The sequence below is a fragment of the Eriocheir sinensis genome, chromosome 53 (assembly GCF_024679095.1).
Source record: "Eriocheir sinensis breed Jianghai 21 chromosome 53, ASM2467909v1, whole genome shotgun sequence".
In the NCBI taxonomy this organism is placed as follows: Eukaryota; Metazoa; Arthropoda; class Malacostraca; order Decapoda; family Varunidae; genus Eriocheir; species Eriocheir sinensis.
In genome coordinates this window covers 3259659-3276835 of record NC_066561.1, presented here as the reverse complement: position 1 = coordinate 3276835, position 17177 = coordinate 3259659, and the positions used below count along the sequence as shown (strand labels likewise).

Here is a 17177-nt window from a genome sequence, read left to right as displayed (position 1 = left end):
TCACATAAGGAACCCAAACATGGCTGCCACACCTGTCTGCCCTCATCCTGCATGTTTACCTGGCTCATGATATCCATATACCCAAGGCCAAAGCTTAGGGAAAGCTGTTGGTGCCATAACCCCAGAGCTTCCACACAACAAAGGGTAAAAAATTGTCTTAGGAGGTTTTTTTTCACAATTTTGAGTTGTTTTGAGATAAAATACAGAAAGTAAGGTAAATATACAGAATAACACCCAAGATTGTTGAGCAAGAACACCACCAAACCCGGGCTCTGTCACTCCGCAGTTTTTTTAGACTAACAGAACCCTGTTACCCTAACAGATAGTAACCTATCATCACTGGATAGTAACCTATTAACACTATGGAGAGTAACCTATCAGTACTATGGATAGTAACCTATCACCGCTGTGGATAGTAAACAGTAAAGATATGTTTTAGTACTGTGCCAGTATCTCATTACCTACTTTATGAAACATCAGTAGCTCTTCATATATCTTTTCTACAAACCTTCAACAGTCATGGAAACGCTTTGAAAATCCAACTCTTGAAAATAGGGGATAATGTTTACGAAAGCGCGTCGCCCCCTCTGGTGCTGGCCGTGGCACCACCACCGCAAAATAGCTCGCAGAGGGTTTTGTTAGGTTAGGTTAGGTTATATTCATGCTCCATGATAAAATTCGCAGTATTTGCATAAAAATAACAGGTTTTCTCTGGTGACGGCCGCGGTGCAGCTGGTTTTGCGAGAAATTCCTCCTCGCAGAATAAGTTGCATATACATTTGGGGGGGTCGAGGGGGTCGCAGCCCCCCCATTAGGAGGTCGTAAAGTTCGGTTGGAGTAGTTTAAATGGTAATTATTGAGAATCACTATGCGCCTCCAAAATACGACATTACGCCTCCCTATTATACTTAAGGGACGAAATACATGTCCCTTAACTATAATATGAAGGCGGAAAAACTTAAAAGTAAAGAAAAAGTGGTAAAGGTAATGAAAAGATATATACATATGTACGCTTTATTTTGATGGCGGCCATTGGGAAGTGAGCAGTGTTGCCAACAATCCGGTTAGCGATGGTACGTTTAGTTAGCCATTAGCCCACGCATGTGAAACCAGGTCCACCACGCATGGTTATTTATTTTTTTAGAACGCACCTTTACCCAAAGGGTTTTGTGAAGGTTTGGGCCGGGTATAGTATTAGGTAAAGGTGCGTGTTCTAAAAAAAATAAATAACCACGCGTGGTGGACCTGGTCTCACATGCGTGGGTTAATGGCTAACTAAGCATACCATCGCTAACCTAGCGTACCATCGCTAACCGGATCGTTGGCAACACTGCTCACTTCCCAATGGCCGCCATCAAAACAAAGCGGCGCGCGTATGTATAATATGCCTTTTCACTACCTTTACCACTTTTTCTTTACTTTTAAGTTTTTCCGCCTTCATTTTATGATTAAGGGACATGTATTTCGTCCCTTAACTATAATACGGAGGCATAATATCGTATTTTGGAGGCACGTAGTGATTCTCAATAATTACCGTTTAAATATGCTCCCACACCCTTAACCCTCTGTGAGCTATTTTGTGGCTGCGGCGGTGGCACCGTCGCCGTGGCAACCGCCAGAGGAGGCGATGCGCTTTCATAAACATTATTCCCTATTTTCAAGAGTAAAAAAAAAGTCCTTGAATTGGATTTTGAAAGCGTTTCCATGACTGTTGAAGGTTTGTAGAAAAGATATATGAAAAGATAGTAATGTTTCATAAAGTAGATAGAGATACTGGCACGGTACTAAAACGAATCTTTACCTAGTAAACTATCACCACTATAGTAAGACACCACAGGATCTGATGCAGAGCAGAGCTGTATTGATTTAAATTTATACGGCTCTAGAGTACAGTCTTGTGGAACGGGGCGGTGGTGTTTGTAAAGTTGTAAACAAAGCAAAGTATGAGGCATGCCATGCATGTCAGAAAAGCTACTGGCAGGTGAATATGTTATGAGTTGCATCTGGTGTACACAAATCCAATTTATCATTGAATTTCAAAATTAATATCTCTATTGCTCCCGTATGTCGATACAATTGAAAAATAAAATCACTGAGTAGCAATGTTCCTCTTGCCATGCGCCAATGAGGGTTCACAAGGGACAGCACATGTGAGAGTGACAGCCTTTGTTTTACAATGATTTAGTCTGGACTCACGCCAAATTCCTTGCTATAAACTAGATCTTCATCTGACAAATATCCACCCAGATGCTGTCTGGACATGCACCGCATGTCCTGGATTTTTGTCCGATTTATGGAAATGTGTTCGGAGCGATGAAGGAGTTCGATTTATCAGATATCTGGTATATAGAGGTCCAATTTATAGAAGGTTTATTTTCCTCACTGTATTTTATGAGTTTATCTGAGTTTTACTTTCCTTATCTTAAAATAACATAACTAAGTGGTTCTGATGTGTGTATGTAAGTTCTTAAAGACATGGCTTCCAGACTACCCAGCCTCTCAAGTTTACCTGTTCTATTTGTCTCTGATTTAGATTTTGATCATCATAACCAACCTAGGTTTCACTGCTGCCACATCTTTGCTTAGTTATCTTGTATTGTAGCTGGTTGATAATTAATTATGACCTTGCTCCTCACCATGTGATCTACTGGAGGCTTGTCTGATATGGTTTCTAGGAAAGCTATTCACCATTTACCGTATACCGTTGATGAGGTCTCAGGCCCCGCTCCACTGCTAGTGAAGCGCCCTACGAGGGCCGTCAACAATTACAATGTTAGCCTCAATAATGATCCTCGATGTACTTAGTCTCAAATGTCGTAGTGAGTGAGGGAGTCTTAATTGCTTTTCATGAATAGTATCACAAATATCCATTGGTTCAGTTTTCATATCTGATATTTTTTTTATAGTATCACAATTAAATATCCAACGATTATTTCCAACTCACTGAACATTTATCACACACAATTTATCTTAGAGTACAAACACTAATTAATAGCCATGATCGGTTATGTTACGAATTCTCTCAATTTCAGTCTGAAGAACTACACAACACTGGTCATTTGCTGAGTGGTTGATTTCAGGCTTCTTGTACCTCACACAATTTATGCATTTCTTCTCAGCCATGGTGCACTTCTTTGATTTATGATTGCCAGTGCATTTATTACATTTTTGGGGCTTCTCCATTCCTCTTAGCAGCACAGTTGGCCTCAAGATGGCCGTATCCCTGACAATGATAGCATACAATTGCATGGTATCTGTCTCTCACTGTGTATATTCCTCATTCTAATTTTAACTTGTGATTCTTGTAAATCAGCTCTCTAACAGTTGGGTCGCATCTCATAATGTAGTGCATCGTGCCGCCAGCTGCAGGCTTACTAAAAATCAGCTCAATTTTATTCTCAATACCCTGAATTGTGCGTAAGAACTCGTTGCGGTCTAAGATGGTCTCTCTTATTTTTTCCTTGGTCTCCTCTTTATGCACATTGCATATCATGATCTTTGGTTCCACTTTTCCAACACTCCTGTTACTAATTTGTTCAGCAGACTCCAATTTTTGAGCAGCCTCATCCCTTGTGTTCTCATTGTCAAAGTTCATGACAATATTACCTTCATTTGTGAATCTTGAATCAGTTATTTGAATGCCATTCAATGCCTGGGAGACTTCATCCATCATGTCTGTTGCCTCCTTTTCCTTTCCTGGGTAGAAGTTTTCACAACTAGGAGATTCTTCTTCAATTTCCTGCTTCTCTTCGCCACCTCAGCCCTACTGGATTCAGCATACTCAGCACAAATCGTATCAACAACTGATCCCAGCCCCTCATGCACCTTCTCAGCCCTTGATTCAACCTCATCTTTCACCACAGATATTTCTTCAGATAAGTCTTGCTTGAATTCATCCAATTTTTCCACAATGCTGGTTGCCAGAGATGCTTTATGGAGGCATGTGGTGCATATCCAATTTATTTTGGGTATATTATTCTGCTTGATTCCAGTCAAATTAGTACACTTCACATGACACCACCTAGGACATGAACAGCATCCAATCCACTTCTCGCCTGAGAATTCCACACAAAAAGAGCACAAATCCCCCAGTCCCTTGCCCCTTACAGCCATGTCGACACTTTCTGTGTGGAGCTAGATGCAACACACATCCACGCAGGACCACAACCACTCACTCACTTGCCAAGCAGTGTTGGTTGAATAAGGTTGATGTCGTGCAGTTATTTGCTGAGCAGCTCGGCAAATAAGTGTGCTGTGTTGTACTAGTTATTTACTGAGGTGCTCAGTAAAACTGGTTAAAATGATAACTTATCAGAGCTTGATTAGTTAAGAACTATTTGCTGATTAACTTAATCCTATTTTAACTTAACAGATAGTAACATATCACTGTAAAATAGTGATGACAAGACCAATACTCAGTAACTAGTTGCTCCCTTTCCAGGAAAATATTCAGCCTCTTCTTAAAAGCTTCAGTGCTGCACCCAGTCAAGTCTGTTTTGTCTAGGGAGGCAGTTGCACTGTCTGGACTCAACATTGTAGAAGCTTTCTGCCTGGACAGTTTTAGTCCTCTGGGAGACACCACTTGTCCTGTAGGATTATCTGCCACAGCTAGACTTGGTCTGACATTGGATGGAAACTTCTCCCTGGGGTGCTGCGTTTGGCATTCCACTCTCCAGCATCGTGTAGGTGATGACAAGACGCCTTTCGCTCCTTTGTAGAGAGAACATGAATTTTCTTGTTGGGGGTTGTTTCCCTTTAATTAATGTTTTGACCTTTGTATCATCATTGCAAGAAAAGTGAGCCATGAATATGGTATTAAATAATAAGTATACTGATGACATGGCAAGTGGTTTTATTTTATTTATTTATTTATTTATTTATTTTTATTAATCAAGGAGAAAATATGGAAGAAAATGGATAAACTGAGGCCAGATTTTAAATTATATGCTAATAATTCCAAAACCTTGTCAGCCCTAAATGGGTACCACAGTAGAAGAGGTTGTCCCCTGGTCAGTGTGTCAGGTCTGTCAACTTCAGTCGGAACCATACATGTTTGAGTTGTACCTATATGGTTCCTTGTCCGATCCTTCAGGTTTTCCATCCTTGGCCAGGAAAGGGCGTTGTGGTGACATTTGTGACGTAAACTCTTGGATTTTCAGCTTGTCTCATTTTTTAAAATTTTAGCCGTAAATGACTTTCACACTTGCATTTTCAATATCCTGCAGGAGCTGGCCCATTCCTTACAGCTTGGCACCACATCTACACTAACAATGGTAAGTAAACAATGTATAGAGATAAGTTTGGTCTCAGATGCTTGAAGCAATATTGAAATTATTCTCAGTACAGTGGTTACCCTAAAAGAAAAATTATATTTCAAAATCGGTCACCTCAGTAGTCTGCTAGTAAAGAATGTCTGTATTCCACTGCATTTCATGGGGTGACAAAGGGAATAGCTCCTATTCTCCAGATGGTTGAGGTTATGGACAGCCTCCTCCACCCTAGCTATATTTTGCCTAGAACACGTGTCAGAGTGGTCACATTTTTGACTTGCCATTTGGATTGCCAGGTCTCCGGTCTGCAGAATGAGCTTTTATATAATGAGGGTTTTTATCAGATAACATGATAGAAATAGCTTTATTATACTCAAATATATGCAAATCATGCTATATGGACATGCCTGTAATATTATCTTACTATGCTGTGACAATCAGTGTCAAATTCTCTTACCAAATTTGTATTGAAAAATAGCTAAGTCACCCCTCTGCTTTAGGAAGTTAAGAGAAAATTATAATTATGGTGGTAATAGGCATCAAAATGCCTGTCTGTAAACAGGCCAATTAATCTAAAGTTTCTTTGACTCCTTTCTCATATTAAATCAATGTCCTTGTATACCTGTCCCCTATCCCCCAAGTTGATTCACCCATCACAGCCAAGTGCCTCACACCTTCCTTCTCCCTCCCCTTCCCCACCAGGCCACCGACCAGGACTCCCTCATGGCTCTGGAGGGCCTCATGACTGAGTTCTTTGGTCTGGGAACAAGCAACAGCCGGAAGCGGGACATTGAGACCATCTTGGGGAATTTTGGGCAGCAGCGAGGAGCCTGGAAGCAGTGCCTGTACTACCTTGCCCACACACACAACTCCTATGTCTCCATGTACTGCCTTACCACCCTCGAGGTATTGTAGTGATGTATAGTTTGTTATTGAGAAAAATGTTATGAGCTTTTTTCTTAGTATTTTAGCCCTTCAACCATTTCCTTTTCCCATCAGTAAAAAATTGATCAACAATGTCTTGATTTTGTGCTGCAACAAATATAGTACCTTTTCTTGTCATTTTAACTTTAGTCAATCAGGAATCTGTTTTTAGGGTATGTATAGGTATATTTAACAGTAACTCAATCTCATGTGTTTGAATGTGGTCATGTTGTCATTTTACTCTGCACTCATATATCTGCTAGCTTTGAGTTTACAATATAGTTTATGCATCTCTGTAGTGCAGTGGTTATCATGTCTAACTACAAATCTGCAGGCCTAGGTTTGAATCCTGGCCTTGGCAGTCAGTGGGCAGTCCACCCAGCTGTTAATTCTTCCTTTGGGATGGTCAGTAAATGTGTATCTGGAGAAACCTGAGGGAGGTAAACTGTGGTTACCCAGTTGTTGCACTTGCCCTGTGTCCCAGGTTAATAGGTTCTTGCCCACCACAGGCTCAAGGGTCAGTGGCATGGAGATGAGCACCACAGCCATGCACAGCAAACAGCATATGCTCCCAATTTTACATAATCCAGTTGAAGTAAACCAGTTAGATGGGAACTTAAATTTCCTTCAAATTTTGCTCTTGCTTTAACAAAAGGCCTGCTTCAACCTTTTTTCAGAACATCATCAATAAGCAATGGGTTGGACTCATGCCAGAAGAGAGGACAGAGATCCGCTCGACCTTGTACAGGTTCGTGCTGGAGAATCACAAGGTGGCGCCATACTACATCCGCAACAAGTTGGTCAAATTGGTGGTGGACATTGCCCGCCTCTCTTGGCCACACTTCTACCCTGATTTCTTCACTAATATTTTGTCTGTAAGTTTTTAAGCTATTAGTTTGTGATAGATTAAAGTAAAACCTTTTTAAGACTTAATTGATAAGGTCATCGTAGGCTGCAGTGGGGTGAATTTTACATTGGTTTTGTCCACAAGTATTGATGGGCTGCTTCAGTAAAAATCATTGACTATTTGTTTATTCATGAAATAAATAAAAGTATAGGTTAAAGGCATGAAATTAGCTTATTGCCAACTGCAAGGGACATAAGTTAAATTTGCGGGGGATGTAAGTTCAGTTTTCCTTTTCCTCTTCCTTGCAGCTCTCCCGAAGTCCAGACACAGTGGTGCTGTGCATCGTGTTCTTGCAGACCATAAGTGAGGAGCTGGCGTGTCCCCGAGAGGAGCTGTCATACTCCCGCAGGACAGAGCTGAGGCGCCTCTTGTCTCAGCAAGTCCCCACCATGCTCACACTCCTCTCTGGTAAGGATTGATTACAAAAAAAATGAAGATTCACAACTCCTAAATCAGATCTTGAGGAGGAATAAGTAATCATTTAAATGAGACTTAGTATTTTAGGGCATTTAACCCTTTCTTTGCGCGTGGTGCGAGACGCGACTATCCCCTCAGGCGCAGTCAGGCAGCCCAATGGGGGGTCTCTTTTAACCTCTGTATCTCAAAAAACTATTCATCACAGCTAAAAACCAAAAACACCATAGGAAAGAGGAGGTCCAGATCTATAGGAGTTGGTTATGTATGCCTCTCTTGCGAACGTACATGCACATTCAGGGAGTGTTGAATGTTAACACTTACGTCAGTGCGTGCGCGATGATCAGCCATATTGAGGGAACTGTGGACATCTCTCCTTGAGGTTCTTGCAAGGTAGTATTGCCAACTGCAATATTTACAACTATTTGGTCAAAGAATCAGTCAGGTGATAGGTGAAGCTATGCAAAAATGCTGCTATATTGGGCAAGAACATCCACCAGTTACTCGTCTGTAGATTTTCCGCGCTGGGCTGATATGATTTTCCACCAAATTAAGTGAAGAACCCACTCAATTGGCAATCCTGAGCTCGCAGCAAACGTTTAGCACCACCAGCAAATATGCCTAATGTTCGCTGCGAGCGTTTAGCCATGAAAGGGTTAAAGAGTATATGAATGGACTTGTGTCTATTTGATAGCCTATGTTTTTCCCCTCTTTCTGTGTCCAGTGACAGAGTAAATTTGTAAAAATTAGCCCATAATTGATCAACTGTGTGGTGATGAGATAATGATAACACTGGGTTACAAAAAGAGAAACTGTATGTTGTCTAAGTTTTTTCAAATGATTTAGGACAAATTTGCACTACTGAATCTGAAAATGACACCCGTTTCTCTCGATCAGGTCAGGTTTTTGTGCTAAGTCAATTTTTTTAAAATCCGATCTTATAACTAAATCGTTTACATTTTTGTGACATTTTTGGTTGATTTTTGTTAACCCTTTCCATCCGTGCCGCAGACGTCACAGTATGGAAAGGGTCAAGAGGAAATGGAAGAGGATTAATCCTCTTCTAAACCTCTCAATCCTCCTCAGAATTCCTCTAAATCCTCTTCCATTTCCTCTTAAGAGGTTTAGAAGAGGACTAATCCTTTCCATACGGTGACGCCGTCGACATCGGCGTCGCCGGAGTGAAGGGGTTAATATTTCTCATCTGAAATTGTTTTTTTAAGATAAAAAAAATCATTTTCGAACACAATTTATTAATTAAATGTTACATAAATTGATAAGTGTACATTGAATAGTAGACATTGATAAAGGTAAGTACATGTAAATTGGATATTAGGTCATCATTGTTCAAAATTCAGGGCATGAACTTCTGTTTCTTCAAACTCCTAGAATGCTCAGCGGTAGGGATGTCTCTCTTCAGAGTCCGACAGTGATCGGCCATCATGACTGCATCCCAGCTATACCTGGTCTCCATATCTTTCATGCCCTGATGGAATCGCTCCCCCTGCTCGTCACTCATTGATCCCAGATTCTCAGGAAACCGATCCATATTTGAGAATAAGTAATGCATTTTGATGCTCATGTTGCATCTGAGGTTTCTGAAAGCAATCAGCATATTGGTGACAAGTTCTATGTAGTTCCTGGCCTTCTTGTTGCCAATAAAGTTCTTCACGACAAGAACAAAAGCCTTCCACGCTTCCAGTTCCACTTCGTTCATTGAGTTTTCAAACTCTGGATCTCTGATGAGCTGACAGAGTTGAGGGGCGTCAAAGATGCCAGCTTTCAACTTCTCCATGGTCAATCCTGGAAAAGCATGGCACAAGTAAATGAAGCAGCCGCCATCCTTGTCCAGAGCTTTGGTGAACTGTTTGATCAAGCCGAGCTTGATGTGCAGTGGTGGGAAGAGTATCCTGTCTCTGTCCACCAGAGGGTTGTGTATGATGTTCCTTGCTCTGCAAGGCACCAACTCCTCCTGTACAGTTCTGTCCTTCTTTGTGTAATGCTGAGCTTTGTCCCTACTATCCCACATGCACAGAAAGCACGGGTACTTGGTGAACCCGGACTGTTGTCCCAACAAAAAGTTCACCATCTGCAGGTCAACACAAATCAACCACTCATGCTGATCATAACAAATTTTCTCCAACATGTACTTCACCGCTTCATACTTCTCCTTCAGTTTAGTTGAGTGAGCGAGAGGTACAGAGGCAAACTGGTTGCCGTTGTGCAGCAAAACACATTTCAGCGATCGCTTGTTGCTGTCAGTGAACAGTCTCTAATCTTCATGTTGGTACTGTAGCACTCCAAGCTTGTGCAGAAGCTGCACAATATCTATACAGTACACCAAGTCCTTTTCTTCAGAGAAAAAATGGAGGTACTCTTGATGTCTGTTGTGGTAGAAGGTGATGCGAGAACTGTCAGAGAGGAATTTTCTTTCCTTCAATCTGGATGCCAACAGTTCGGCAGAGGACTTTGACAAGCCGAGATCGCAAACTAGATCATTTAGCTCCTTTTGAGAATAAGGATGTGGAGCATCATCGTCAAGAACCACTTCTTCATTTTCTTCAACACTGGAGGAATCTTTGTCACTATCAGGAAGTTCTCCAAAGACTGGTACTGGAATTTCATCACAATGAGCTACAGGACGATGTGCTGATTCAAGATCAGGGTACTTGAGGCTGCTCTGGTTCTTTCTGTTGATCCCAGTCAAATCAATAATGCAGAAGTAGCAGTCAGTGCCATGGTTTGTCGGCTCCCTCCATACCATGGGAATTCTAAACTTCAGACAACTCTTCTTGTTCTTGGTCCAACGACGCAGATACCCGGTGCATGTCTTGCATACCATGTGTGGCGCCCAAGTTTTATACCAGAATAAGTATGGTAAGCACGCTTTATGAAACTTGTGACTGGATTCCTGTTAGGAACAACAGTGTATTCACCGCAGATGTAGCAGAATACATCGGGCTCATTTTTGCAAGATCTTCTGGCCATATACAGGGGCCTTGTCTGCCCTCGTATGGAGTATGCATCTCATGTGTGGGGGGGCTCAACTCACACAGCTCTTCTGGACAGAGTGGAGGCTAAGGCTCTTCGTCTCATCAGCACTCCTCCTCATACTGATAGTCTTCTACCTCTTAAATTCCGCCGCAATGTTGCCTCTCTTTCTATCTTCTATCGATATTTTGACTGCTCTTCTGAACTTGCTAACTGCATGCCTCCCCCCTCCAGCGGCCCGCTGCACTACTTTTTCTACTCATCATCATCCCTATGTCCAAAACCCCTTTATGCAGATAATTAACCAGCATTCTTTCATCCCTCACCTGGTAAACTCTGGAACAATCTTCCTTCATCTGTATTTCCTCCTGCCTCTGACTAAACTCTTTCAAGAGGAGGGTATCAGACACCGCTCCTCCTGTATTTGATCTTCCTTCCTTTCACTCTTTTTTTTTTACTTTAGGAGCAGCGAAGTTTTTTTTTTTTTTTTATTTTTTTTTTTTTTTTTTGTGCCCTGTTGTCCTGCCTCTTTGTAAAAAGAAAAATATCAGTTAGTAAAAAATTGGTGCTTGTAAACTCTTCAGAATTCATTTATTTAAAGAAATAAGAAAGAATTTTGCCTCATATAAATGGAAAATACCAGTACGTATAAAAAAAATGTAAAAAACATCATGTGGCGATAGATAAAAAAGTTGACCTGATTGAGCAAAACCAATGTGAGTTTTGGATTCAGCACATCAAAATTTTCCTAAAACAGCTAAAAAAACCTTAGACGATAAATTTGTTGTTGGCGTGTAATCATTTGTAGAGCTGTCTTATTGTCTTAATTATATTTGTATGTGTTTGTCTTGCAGGTTTGCTTGAGGGTGTGGTGGAGAAACACAAGAATGCAGTGACAGCCACTCCTCCACCCTCACCCACACACTCTCACAGCCACTCACCAAGTCGCTCAGGCCTCTCCTCCTCTCCCATACAGACAGGTAAATGCTTCTGTAAATTTGGAACTGTTTTGAAAATAGGAAGTGAATTTCACTAGCTAGGTTTACTCCCAATATCTAAACTATAAACCTACTGCAGAAATCCAGGTCATAACCGGGCATTTTTGCCAGGTGTGCCGTGCCAAATCCTGACATGTCAGACCCTCTGTATGGCCTTACCTCCCCTTCACTGAGTAACAGTAATAACGTTTGGGTTCCCTCCAATACATTATTTTTCAGTGGAAATGTCTGACTGCTAATAATGTGTTTCCATGTTGTTGATGATGTACTTATCAGCACCCCATTTTATATGATAGATGTCACTGCTATATGGTTCATGGCGAAGTGGTCTGCTCCCGTTTACTTGGGGTCACACATGCTTAGTGGAATACAGTGCAGGGTGGATGAGACAACCTGATTGGTTGATGGGACTTGTACTGAGGACTTTGTTCCTTCCAATGGCACTCCTGACAGTATTTGTTCATTCCTTTTAAAAATACGTCTTCCTAACAGTTTTTTTCAGTTAAATAAAAACTTTCCAGTGATATAGTTTAAGTTCTTCTTGGTACTGTTGTGTTATGAGTTACTTAAAAGTGATCCACCTTACAGGAAGTCTGCTGAGCAACATGTTTCACTCCCTGGAGAGTGGCCCCACCCAGCGCATGGGTTGGGTGTTGCCTCCCTTGGACCCAGAGAGTGAGACCATAGCCTCACTGGCCCTTAATTGCCTCACTCACCTCTTCTCTTGGATACCACTCTCTTCCCTCATCACCCCCCATCTCCTCAACACCATATTCCTCTTTGCCTCGTTGGGAGCAGACCCCCAGGTAAGCCGAGTAATTTCTAGTGCAGTAGTATAATTTACTTGATTTTATAGCATAATTACTGCATCTATTTATGGTAGTCTTCCATTTTTAAACCCCTAAAGGATGGGTGTTCCGAGGGATTTATCTTTCCTTCGTGTTTTGTGTAGGAAGTAGCACAGTTTCAGTGATTGCTGTCCTAATAAGTATTTATTTAGTTGATGTGTTTTGTGTTGGCTGCAGCCCAGCACTTGTAAACCTCATCATAAATGAAATATACATGTCTTTCTGTAATGTTCTGTGTTGGAAGCAGCTCATCTTGTATATCCCCCTAAACCAAGCAAAGGTTGAGAGATGTTATATTTTTTTTTTCTCCATCTAACACAAGCTGGAAGTACATCAATCGGCAGTGCTTTTTTTGGGAAGTAGATCATTTGTAGTGTGCACCATCATAATAATCACATTCTGCTGCTATGTTTTGTGTGTGGATCCGCTCACCCTGAGTGAGCACCACCCTAATAAACGTACATCTTGAGCAGCACAGCCGCCACCATAACGGTCTGCTTGAGAAGAACTGTACATCAGGGGAGTCCCTTGGCGTGCTGGCCATGGGTGCCATAAATGAGATCATGAGCAAGAACTGTGTCCCCCATGACTTTGAGGACTTCCTGCTGCAGATGTTCCGCAACACCTTCCAGCTCCTTCAGCGGCTGGTGCGGGAGGAGCCCAACACCACCTCCCGGCTCCAGCTCCTTGATCCCAGGTGGGCCTTTAGAGACACACACACACGCAGACAGACTACTTGTGAGAATTTTAGGGGCTGTGTGCCAGATCATTATGTACATGCAGTGGTATGTGGTTAATGAACCCCAAGAAATTATATGATAAGTTTGCAGCATTGTAACTTCACATGGTTGCAAATTGACACTAAAATGGAAAGAAAATTTCAATTGCATTTTTCTCAAACATGTGTTTAAAAGTTACAAAATGCATCTACTCAAATATTTTCAGTATGATTTTAATAAAAACTGAGGAATCAAGAGTTGAAATATCATGAAAAATATGCCCTGTTGAAATATTTAATATCTTATTTTTCACAAATTGTGAAAAAGCACATGGAACTAGCAGTACTTGATTTTTATCAAGAAAATTTACAAGTAAATGAAATGTTATATATTGAAAAAAATTAACAGGGAAATTTGTTAGGAAAGTAATAAAACATGTATGCAAGTTTTAAAAAAAAAAGGAACAAACACTTGCATAATTTGAAGATGGATTGTAGGATTCACCACAAAAATCTTCATCACCAGAGCCATGTTCCAGAATGACACTCTTCACCTTCTTCACGGTAGACAAATTGATGGGTTCCATTACCAGTAAAAAAATACAAGTAGAATTGGTTAATTTACTGTATTGTAAGGCAATCAGTTGAACAGTTATAACAACAAATCATATACAGCAGCTTATATTCATGTATATGCACAGAAGAGCCATCTTGATGGCCGGCCCCAAAATGGGTCAGGCCACAACAGATTCATAAAACATTATATTGTTGCAGCCTGCCCCCATGTGGGTCAGGCTTTCTGCCAGGCACAGTTACGCTCTACTAGGCACAAGCATAACACCCACTTCTTCTCTGTCCGGTGACTACCGGGAAACTGGAAATATTCATGTTCAAATCATCGCAACATCATGGCGGCGGGGTTGCTGCCAGCCACAAGATATGTGTTAAGGGGGTTGGTTTATGAAGGTTGCACCAATATTTGTCCCATGTATTTGTGATAGTTTACAAGTCAAAACTGCTTCACCAATGAACGAGTCAAAACTGCATTATTGTGAATTGTACATATTCTTATTGTCCGCTTGTTTCTCCTCCACAGCCATATAGTAGACAACTTTTCCACTGCTGTACAATAGGATCTTGCCAATGATATCTAATTGTTGCCAAAAAAATACTGTTGTTATAAAAAGATTATTTGTTCTCTCCTTGACAGCTACATTGACAAGTTCTCTGAGTTCCTGAGGCTATTTGTCAGTGTTCACCTTCGTAGATTTGAGAACAACTCTCAGTTCCCAGTGCTTGAGTTCCTGGCACTGCTGTTCCGCTACACCTTCCACCAGCACTGTGTTGAGGCATACTTCAACTGCCTCGACGTGTGGAGCATCTTCCTGGACCACCTGTCAGCCAAGGCTCAGGGGTCACAGGAACACTCAGGGATCACCAGGTATGAAGGAGTCTGACGAGTGGACAGCTGGAGGAGTGAAGGGATCTGCTATATCTCTATCTAATTTTATATCAGTTTGTCTGTAGTTATGGATTTTTTTCTCTTTATTTTATTTGGTGGGGTGAAGAGAAGGGCTCTATATCTATTTTTCTATTTTATTTGTATAAGTGCAGCACTGTTCTTCTATTTCTTCATCTGTTTACCTATTTATGCCTGTAGCTGTGGTGCTCTACCTTCTGTGTGAGAGTGATGCTGTTAAAGTAATACATGAATGGCCAGAGTAATAAAATATGCTAAATAAGTGGATGATACTTTCATATGTTGGAAACAAGGAGTCGTTGATGGTGAAGGTGTAGAAGTTGTGTGTTAAAGTTTCATATCTGATGGGAACTAATTTATTGGTGTGTACTTTACCTTCTTGTCCTACTTTATCATTATAGATATGAGGATGCCTTGATATCACTGGCAAGAGGAATCCTGCACAAAATACAGCTGCGGCACAACCAGGTGTGTTCTATGTTTATGACCAAAATCACTTGAATTCAGAGAAGGCACACTGAAGGCAGGATGACTGAAGTGAAAAGTGTCAAAAGATAGGGAGTCAGAAAAGAAAGGTGGTAGCCTTGGACAATGATATTTTATACAATTAAAGTAAAGAATAGCTGTAATGGCTGCAGTTTGAAAACAATCACTTTATTTTTTTAATACAAGACCCAATAACTAAAGTGTTAGTGACTAACATTTTGTGTTCATTTTTCCTGTGCAGGCAGAGTTGGAAGAGCTTGACCATGAGATCCGAGAAGAGATCCTGGAGAACAACAATGCCTACTATGGGGAGCTGGGTGATGGGGAGGATGTGTCGGAGTGGCACTCTTTCTTCACCAGGAACCTTGAGCTGGTGGCCAAGATTGCTGAGCTACTCCCTGACCAGATCTTCAGCCTTGTGGTATGTAGGAACAGGTGGTGGGGTAGTAGTACACACTACAATTCTTGCCCTGTTAGTGAGGTGTTCAGGTCTTGTTTGGTGTGTCATGCTAGAAGACTGATCTTTCCTGCACCAAGGTTCTGTTGCTGTCATGCACTGGTTATCCTTTAATTGGACTGATGACTAAGAAAACCCAATGGCATAAGGAGACCTCATTTGGAAGGATAAAAGAACAAAATTTATCATTATAAAAGAAATGTGATGGTTGTTATAAGACTTAATTACTGATGTTAGTGTTTTTGACTCAAAAATGACTGTGACTAACATTTGGTGTCCTTTCCTGCAGTATGAGCCTTGGAATGATGCCACAAAGATCTACCTCAGCCTGCAGTCCAACATGGTGGAGCAGGACGGGCGGCGGAGACTCAACATATCGGCAGAGCATGAGTGTCCCCGCCTCCACTGCCTCCTCCGTGACCTGTCCTCCCTCCTGCAGGCCATTGGCAGGCTCTCCACACTCTTCCTGGGGGAGGAGCTGCCCAAGAGGTCGACCACAGCTGTCCAGGTCATTGATAAGTAAGACCAGATGCTCCCCGTGATTCTGTTGGAACTTTTTCTTGTGTTTATTTAAGCTATATTATTGTCTCTTTGTATATTTTTAAACTGTTTCTTAAATGTACATGTTTTGTTAATCCCTGCATTCAGCACCACCTTACTGGTTAGCTGTCCGTTCACTGATTACACATTACCTGCACAGATTGGTTCAGTTGGCCAACTACAGCACAGGACTGAAGCTGTTTGAGGTCCAGACTGCTGTGGAAGTACTTCACTCAGATTTTGTGGAAGTGTGAGTACAATGGTCTACTATTCACCTTAGTTTTTTAAACCATTAGAAAACAATAAATGATTTTCCAGGTATTTTGTTTCATGGCAAAACTAGATGAACATGTGTTGGTGTGTAGCATTATTATTATTTTATTTCTACAGAGTTAAATTTCTTAAAGCTAAGTCTACCCCATTGTGTCCCCAGCCATGCCCAGGTGCTGTCATCCCTGAGGGCATGGGTACACTGGCTTTCTCAGCTGTATGGTCAGCAGTTCGTGCAGGTGTTCCCTGGAGGCACCCAGACCCACCAGCACCAAGACACCTGCCACACCATCAACAAACAGATGTTGGTTGCTGCCACCAGTATTCTGAATGTTGGAGTAAGTTTGATCCAAGCAATTTTATTCAGTACCTTTTTATTTATAGTTGTGATGTATCTAATCTGAGAAGATAATTAACTCAAGGGGAGGCAGGAGAGGCAGTGGCAGTTGCTGCATCCTCCCTGGTGTGAGGTCCAGCAGCTGTGTTTGTGTCTGTAAGGGAAGAGAACAGGATGGGGTGGTAGGTGGGGTCCACCTCATGCTTGTGGTGCGGCAATGGGACTAGCAGTAGGTAGATGCAGGCATTGTGCGGCCAGCATTATAAGGATTTTTATCCATTTCAGTAAGAGTTTTCCGTTTCATCCCATCTCTGTACTTGCACTTTTAAAGCTTCCTTTGGTAGTCAGACTTCAGCTTCATTTACCCTCACACCAAGTTCTCGGGTTTACACCCTTGATCACAGTTCTCACTACCACCTGGACTATTTGGTCAATCACTGGCCCCACCAGCAGCAACAGGTGACATAAGCATGCTAAAATCAGGTAAAATAAGCAAAAGTAGTACAAGAACATGTTGCTCATGATCTTGGCATTGTA

The 17177-nt window shown here is 41.5% G+C and overlaps 1 protein-coding gene across 5 annotated transcripts in view; it reads left to right on the top strand.

Annotated features, from left to right (window-relative positions):
* The window catches only part of LOC126983192 (exportin-6-like), a 38324-nt gene that overhangs the window by 704 nt on the left and 20443 nt on the right, over window positions 1–17177 (top strand). For 3 of the 5 annotated variants that reach the window (XM_050835768.1, XM_050835763.1, XM_050835765.1), the window contains exons 2-14: window positions 5226–5273; window positions 5973–6176; window positions 6872–7069; window positions 7350–7509; window positions 11361–11486; window positions 12093–12310; window positions 12826–13049; window positions 14281–14511; window positions 14952–15018; window positions 15278–15457; window positions 15783–16012; window positions 16194–16283; window positions 16467–16641. In XM_050835768.1, the coding sequence (XP_050691725.1) occupies window positions 5271–5273; window positions 5973–6176; window positions 6872–7069; window positions 7350–7509; window positions 11361–11486; window positions 12093–12310; window positions 12826–13049; window positions 14281–14511; window positions 14952–15018; window positions 15278–15457; window positions 15783–16012; window positions 16194–16283; window positions 16467–16641 (2106 nt within the window). In that variant the 5' untranslated portion in view covers window positions 5226–5270. Of the gene's footprint in view, window positions 1–4441; window positions 4687–5225; window positions 5274–5972; window positions 6177–6871; window positions 7070–7349; window positions 7510–11360; window positions 11487–12092; window positions 12311–12825; window positions 13050–14280; window positions 14512–14951; window positions 15019–15277; window positions 15458–15782; window positions 16013–16193; window positions 16284–16466; window positions 16642–17177 lie in introns of all 5 variants that reach the window. The other 2 variants (XM_050835764.1, XM_050835766.1) reach the window with 2 other exon arrangements.